The sequence below is a fragment of the Oncorhynchus gorbuscha genome, unplaced genomic scaffold, assembly GCF_021184085.1.
Source record: "Oncorhynchus gorbuscha isolate QuinsamMale2020 ecotype Even-year unplaced genomic scaffold, OgorEven_v1.0 Un_scaffold_691, whole genome shotgun sequence".
Taxonomy (NCBI): Eukaryota; Metazoa; Chordata; class Actinopteri; order Salmoniformes; family Salmonidae; genus Oncorhynchus; species Oncorhynchus gorbuscha.
The window spans coordinates 59,847-67,500 of record NW_025745766.1 but is presented as its reverse complement, the minus strand read 5'-3'; the positions used below and the strand labels follow the sequence as shown (position 1 = coordinate 67,500).

The 7,654-nt window shown below is 41.5% G+C and overlaps 1 protein-coding gene across 1 annotated transcript in view; it reads right to left on the bottom strand.

Moving 5' to 3' along the window:
- The window catches only part of LOC124019825 (methyltransferase-like protein 22), a 30,252-nt gene extending 24,894 nt beyond the window's left edge, over nucleotides 1-5,358 (bottom strand). Inside the window, exons 1-3 of the mRNA XM_046335259.1 lie at nucleotides 5,269-5,358; nucleotides 4,182-4,325; nucleotides 3,585-3,882 (exon numbers count right to left, since the gene is read on the bottom strand). Of these exons, the coding sequence (XP_046191215.1) occupies nucleotides 3,585-3,882; nucleotides 4,182-4,287 (404 nt within the window). The 5' untranslated portion in view covers nucleotides 4,288-4,325; nucleotides 5,269-5,358. The remainder of the gene's footprint in view (nucleotides 1-3,584; nucleotides 3,883-4,181; nucleotides 4,326-5,268) is intronic.
- Between the last annotated feature and the right edge of the window lie 2,296 nt (nucleotides 5,359-7,654).

The following is a 7,654-nucleotide window of genomic DNA, read 5'->3' as shown; positions in this document are numbered from 1 at the left end:
ACTCACCAATATAACTAACTGACCAATATAACTAACTGACCAATATAACTAACTCACCAATATAACTAACTGACCGATATAACTAACTGACCGATATAACTAACTGACCAATATAACTAACTCACCAATATAACTAACTCACCAATATAACTAACTGACCAATATAACTAACTGACCAATATAACTAACTGACCAATATAACTAACTCACCAATATAACTAACTCACCAATATAACTAACTGACCAATATAACTAACTGACCAATATAACTAACTGACCAATATAACTAACTCACCAATATAACTAACTCACCAATATAACTAACTCACCGATATAACTAACTGACCGATATAACTAACTCACCAATATAACTAACTCACCAATATAACTAACTGACCAATATAACTAACTGACCAATATAACTAACTGACCAATATAACTAACTCACCAATATAACTAACTCACCAATATAACTAACTGACCAATATAACTAACTCACCAATATAACTAACTCACCAATATAACTAACTGACCAATATAACTAACTCACCAATATAACTAACTCACCAATATAACTAACTGACCAATATAACTAACTGACCAATATAACTAACTCACCAATATAACTAACTCACCAATATAACTAACTGACCAATATAACTAACTCACCAATATAACTAACTCACCAATATAACTAACTCACCAATATAACTAACTCACCAATATAACTAACTCACCGATATAACTAACTGACCGATATAACTAACTCACCAATATAACTAACTCACCAATATAACTAACTGACCAATATAACTAACTGACCAATATAACTAACTGACCAATATAACTAACTCACCAATATAACTAACTCACCAATATAACTAACTGACCAATATAACTAACTCACCAATATAACTAACTCACCAATATAACTAACTGACCAATATAACTAACTCACCAATATAACTAACTCACCAATATAACTAACTGACCAATATAACTAACTCACCAATATAACTAACTCACCAATATAAAAAAACAAGTACCAAATAATGCTGAGAGAGATAATTGAGTGACTGTCACAAGAAGAGAAACACTGCTGATGCACAAACACATTTCTAAATAATGCTGAGAGAGATAATTGAGTGACTGTCACAAGAAGAGAAACCCTGCTGATGCACAAACACATTTCTAAATAATGCTGAGAGAGATAATTGAGTGACTGTCATAAGAAGAGAAACCCTGCTGATGTACAACCACATTTCTAAATAATGCCGAGAGAGATAATTGAGTGACTGTCACAAGAAGAGAAACACTGCTGATGCACAACCACATTTCTAAATAATGCCGAGAGAGATAATTGAGTGACTGTCACAAGAAGAGAAACACTGCTGATGCACAAACACATTTCTAAATAATGCTGAGAGAGATAATTGAGTGACTGTCATAAGAAGAGAAACCCTGCTGATGTACAACCACATTTCTAAATAATGCCGAGAGAGATAATTGAGTGACTGTCACAAGAAGAGAAACACTGCTGATGCACAAACACATTTCTAAATAATGCTGAGAGAGATAATTGAGTGACTGTCAGTGGCTGTCATAAGAACAGAAACCCTGCCGATGCACAACCACATTTGTATATTGGACCTTGGTGTATTCTACCATTCTATTGACCCACTGGCCATAAAACATCTACAGGACAACAATCAAATGAAGGCAGTACAACACAGAGGGAAGGTTTGACTGTAATAACTGTGGTGATGTGGAGGTGAGATGTAGAAGGGAAGGTTTGACTGTAATAACTGTGGTGATGTGGCGGTGAGATGTAGAAGGGAAGGTTTGACTGTAATAACTGTGGTGATGTGGAGGTGAGATGTAGAAGGGAAGGTTTGACTGTAATAACTGTGGTGATGTGGAGGTGAGATGTAGAAGGGAAGGTTTGACTGTAATAACTGTGGTGATGTGGAGGTGAGATGTAGAAGGGAAGGTTTGACTGTAATAACTGTGGTGATGTGGAGGTGAGATGTAGAAGAGAAGGTTTGACTGTAATAACTGTGGTGATGTGGAGGTGAGATGTAGAAGGGAAGGTTTGACTGTAATAACTGTGGTGATGTGGAGGTGAGATGTAGAAGGGAAGGTTTGACTGTAATAACTGTGGTGATGTGGAGGTGAGATGTAGAAGGGAAGGTTTGACTGTAATAACTGTGGTGATGTGGAGGTGAGATGTAGAAGGGAAGGTTTGACTGTAATAACTGTGGTGATGTGGAGGTGAGATGTAGAAGGGAAGGTTTGACTGTAATAACTGTGGTGATGTGGAGGTGAGATGTAGAAGGGAAGGTTTGACTGTAATAACTGTGGTGATGTGGAGGTGAGATGTAGAAGGGAAGGTTTGACTGTAATAACTGTGGTGATGTGGAGGTGAGATGTAGAAGGGAAGGTTTGACTGTAATAACTGTGGTGATGTGGAGGTGAGATGTAGAAGGGAAGGTTTGACTGTAATAACTGTGGTGATGTGGAGGTGAGATGTAGAAGGGAAGGTTTGACTGTAATAACTGTGGTGATGTGGAGGTGAGATGTAGAAGGGAAGGTTTGACTGTAATAACTGTGGTGATGTGGAGGTGAGATGTAGAAGGAAGGTTTGACTGTAATAACTGTGGTGATGTGGAGGTGAGATGTAGAAGGGAAGGTTTGACTGTAATAACTGTGGTGATGTGGAGGTGAGATGTAGAAGGGAAGGTTTGACTGTAATAACTGTGGTGATGTGGAGGTGAGATGTAGAAGGGAAGGTTTGACTGTAATAACTGTGGTGATGTGGAGGTGAGATGTAGAAGGGAAGGTTTGACTGTAATAACTGTGGTGATGTGGAGGTGAGATGTAGAAGGGAAGGTTTGACTGTAATAACTGTGGTGATGTGGAGGTGAGATGTAGAAGGGAAGGTTTGACTGTAATAACTGTGGTGATGTGGAGGTGAGATGTAGAAGGGAAGGTTTGACTGTAATAACTGTGGTGATGTGGAGGTGAGATGTAGAAGGGAAGGTTTGACTGTGATAACTGTGGTGATGTGGAGGTGAGATGTAGAAGGGAAGGTTTGACTGTAATAACTGTGGTGATGTGGAGGTGAGATGTAGAAGGGAAGGTTTGACTGTAATAACTGTGGTGATGTGGAGGTGAGATGTAGAAGGAAGGTTTGACTGTAATAACTGTGGTGATGTGGAGGTGAGATGTAGAAGGGAAGGTTTGACTGTAATAACTGTAGTGATGTGGAGGTGAGATGTAGAAGGAAGGTTTGACTGTAATAACTGTGGTGATGTGGAGGTGAGATGTAGAAGGGAAGGTTTGACTGTAATAACTGTGGTGATGTGGAGGTGAGATGTAGAAGGGAAGGTTTGACTGTAATAACTGTGGTGATGTGGAGGTGAGATGTAGAAGGGAAGGTTTGACTGTAATAACTGTGGTGATGTGGAGGTGAGATGTAGAAGGGAAGGTTTGACTGTAATAACTGTGGTGATGTGGAGGTGAGATGTAGAAGGGAAGGTTTGACTGTAATAACTGTGGTGATGTGGAGGTGAGATGTAACTGACCTGCGTGGTACCTCTAAATCTCCATCTTCATCCAGGGGTGGTTCTACCCCTCCGTCCTCATCACTGTTCACTCCTCCGTCAGGTCCTCGGTCCTCATCCCTGTCCACTCCTCCGTCAGCCCCTCCGTCCTCATCCCTGTCCACTCCTCCGTCAGCCCCAGTCTCACTCTCCTTAGCATCTCCCCTTCCACTCTCCTCCTGGGTGTCGCGGTCTAACTCTTCCCCTCTGCAGGGGGAACCGAGGTCACAGGTGCGCTGCTTCGTTCCGTCCCACAGGATTCTGAACCGGGAGATGAACACTAGACACACAGGCTGCGTTTAGACAGGCACCCCAATTCTGATCTTGTTTTCACTCATTGCTATTTTGACCAATCAGATCAGCTCTGAAACAGATCGGACGTGAAACGATCTGATGTGATTGGTAAAAAGACCAATTATTGGGGGGGAAAACTACCAGAACTGTGCTTCCTGTGTAAACACAGCAATAGAGGATTGGGACACAGTTCCGTTCACATTCAGGAAAGACCTACATGGTAACTAAATTAAAACATTTTCATAATTAATTTTGTGTCATTTCACACACACACCCCTCCAGTACCTGGTTGTCCTACGCGGTTGAGGCGTGCCATGAGGTGGCGAGAGTTGGGCAGCAACAGGTGAACGTCAGACAGCACCGTGTCATAATGGAAGGTGATCTGGTCCATGGCTCACCCTGCATGTCATCTACCTGCCTGCAGCACACCTGGGGAAAACACACACACACACACACACACACACACACACACACACACACACACACACACACACACACACACACACACACACACACACACACACACACACACACACACACACACACACACACACACACACACACACTTTTAAGAGCTTAAACTACCAAATTGGCTGTATTTCAGGTGAAATAAAGTCTGTCTCTGTTATCTGTTAGACAGGTGAAATAAAGCCGTTATCTGTTAGACAGGTAAAACACAGCCTGTCCCGGGAACACAGAACTAAAAGACGAGGCCAACAGCAACCCTCAGCCAGAGGCCATCTGCAGCTCAGCAAAGTGTCCTCTCCAGCATCACAGTGAGCTGTTGTAGCAGCAATCCGCCTCATAGCTGGGAAAAGCACCAAGTGACGTCGCCATAGCGACCGACCAAGGTGTGTTGACGACCCTGTATTCATTATGTCAACAAGAGACATCATAAATGGTTCTTAGAAACACAATCTTCTTGGTCGGTGTGGCTAAAAATGTATGTTGTTATGCCCTGCAGTTATAGTAGCCAACGTTACTTATAACTGTTAGCGGTCACTCGCCTTTCCCAGTGGTAGTTAGCTAACTTTTCTAGCCAGAAGTTGTCAATGAAAATGCTGCCAAGACGTGTGTCTGGTAAACATGTTTTCATTTGGTCAAATAAACTAGCCTTTTCTCTACGGTGGGAACTGCTGACAAACGTAACTGAATGGGTGGGAGGGAACCTGCTAGAAACAGCTAGCTTGATGCTAGCTACTCTGATAATGAATGACTTGGCCAGGTCCAGGGGCAGACTAACTAAATAACTAACTAACTCACTAACAACGACGCTAGCTAAACGAGGCACATTTAAATGAAACACTTCCAACACCTGACATTCAATACAGTCTAATAACATAAACACGCATTTCATTCACTCTGAGCTTACAACGACGACGCGCAGATTGTCTCAAAATATCAGCCGTTCAGAAATAACACTAGACGTACAGAATTACAGGCGGTGCCGCATTATTATTTCACCCACCAACAAAGGAAACAAAAGCCATTCAAAACGTTCCGTGTGCTACACGCATCTAGAAATCACTCAATATGTAAACCTGCTCCGAAAGAATTTAAATGGCATTTGGATTAGAATTCAAATTGAAACATAGTTAGAATTTCACTTAGATTGTGATTAAATATCTACATGTGTGTGTTGTAGACACTTTTCCTCACTCAAATAATTACATTTCTAAAACTCTGATTAAATTAACATAATGTGTTCAACACATTATTACAGTACAACCATGGTGGTGGCAGCATCATGCTGCGGGGATGTTTTTCAGGGGCAGGGACTGGGAGACTAGTCAGGATCCCTACTGTGAAGCATGGTGGTGGCAGCTTCATGCTGTGGGGATGTTTTTCAGGGGCAGGGACTGGGAGACTAGTCAGGATCCCTACTGTGAAGCATGGTGGTGGCACCCTAACCCTAACCCTAACCCTAACCCTACAGAGATGAGGTCATCATTCAAAAATTATGTTAACCACTATTATTGCACATAGAGTGAGTCCATGCAACTCATTATTGAATTTGTTAAGCACATGTTTTACTCCTGAACTTATTTAGGCGTTTCCATAACAACGGGGTTGAATACTTATTGACTCAAGACATTTGAGATTTTAATTGAATAAATGTGTTTAAAAAAATGTCTAATAACAGAATTCCACTTTGACATTATGGGGTAAATGTAATCCATTTTAAATGTAATACAACGACGTGTGGGGAAAGCCACGGTGTGTGAACCCTTTCTGAAGGTGCTGTATGCACCTGGTCCTAATGAACTTTAGTCAATGATCGATACATGTGTCTTTGCTATATTGTTTCAGAGATTTTAACAGTTATTGTGTTGAGTTACATAGCTTTTTAAAATTGTATTTTTTACTTCTCTTTGTTTAGTAAATGATTGAATGGTCCCTAATCCCATTGGGAATGACACCAAATCCTAGATGTATCAGACACCAAGATCACATCTATGATGGTTTGAGTGGCGTTACGTACTCTAGTGGGCTATTTTATCAGTTGAAGCAAATCAAACCCCCGTCAAAAGGTAAATGGAAACTTTCATAACGGTTTTGTCTTTGACTTGAGTGGTTGTGTTAAAATCACCAATCAAAACATTTACATTGAAGATCTAAACATTTAGAGAAAGGTTTCTCCAGCGCTGGGTAAAAGTCATTCTGATTGGCTGGTCTGTAGCATGCCTCCTCCAGCGCTGGGTAAAAGTCATTCTGATTGGCTGGTCTGTAGCATGCCTCCTCCAGCGCTAGGTAAAAGTAATTCTGATTGGTTGGTCTGTAGCATGCCTCCTCCAGCGCTGGGCAAAAGTAATTCTGATTGGCTGGTCTGTGGCATGCCTCCTCCAGCGCTGGTTATATCTTGTCTCAGAGAAACACACAATCAATTTGAGAGATGGTACGGTCCATACATGTCTCAGAGAAACACACAATCAATTTGAGAGATGGTACGGTCCATACATGTCTCAGAGAAACACATAATCAATTTGAGAGATGGTACGGTCCATACATGTCTCAGAGAAACACACAATCAATTTGAGAGATGGTACGGTCCATACATGTCTCAGAGAAACACACAATCAATTTGAGAGATGGTACGGTCCATACATGTCTCAGAGAAACACACAATCAATTTGAGAGATGGTACGGTCCATACATGTCTCAGAGAAACACACAATCAATTTGAGAGATGGTACGGTCCATACATGTCTCAGAGAAACACACAATCAATTTGGTGAAGAAGCCCAGTGTGGAGTTCCTGGGTTGCCGTGGTTACACGGGGTCTGCGGTTCTGAGGCCGGATGAACGTACAGCCAAATTCTCGAAAATGACATTGGAGGTGGAGAGGTGGAGAGAAATTAACATTACATTCTCTGGCAGCAGCTCTGGTGGACATTTCTGCTGTTGGCCTGCTAATTTCACGCTCCCTCAAAACTTGAGACATCTGTGGCATTATGTTGTGTGACAGCACAAGGTGCACCTGTGTAATGACCATACTGTTTAATCAGCTTCTTGGTATGCCACACCTGTCAGGTGGATGGATTATCTTGACAAAATGAGAGATGCTCACTAACAGGGATGTAAAACAAATGTGTGCAGAATATTTGAGAGGAATAAGCTTTTTTTTTGTGGGATTACTAGGATCTTTTAATTCAGCTCATGAAACATGGGACCAACACTTTACATGTTGCGTTTGTACATTTGTTCAGTGTATATTCCTGCACACATATGGCAGACAGATGATGGTCAGAGCACGTCTT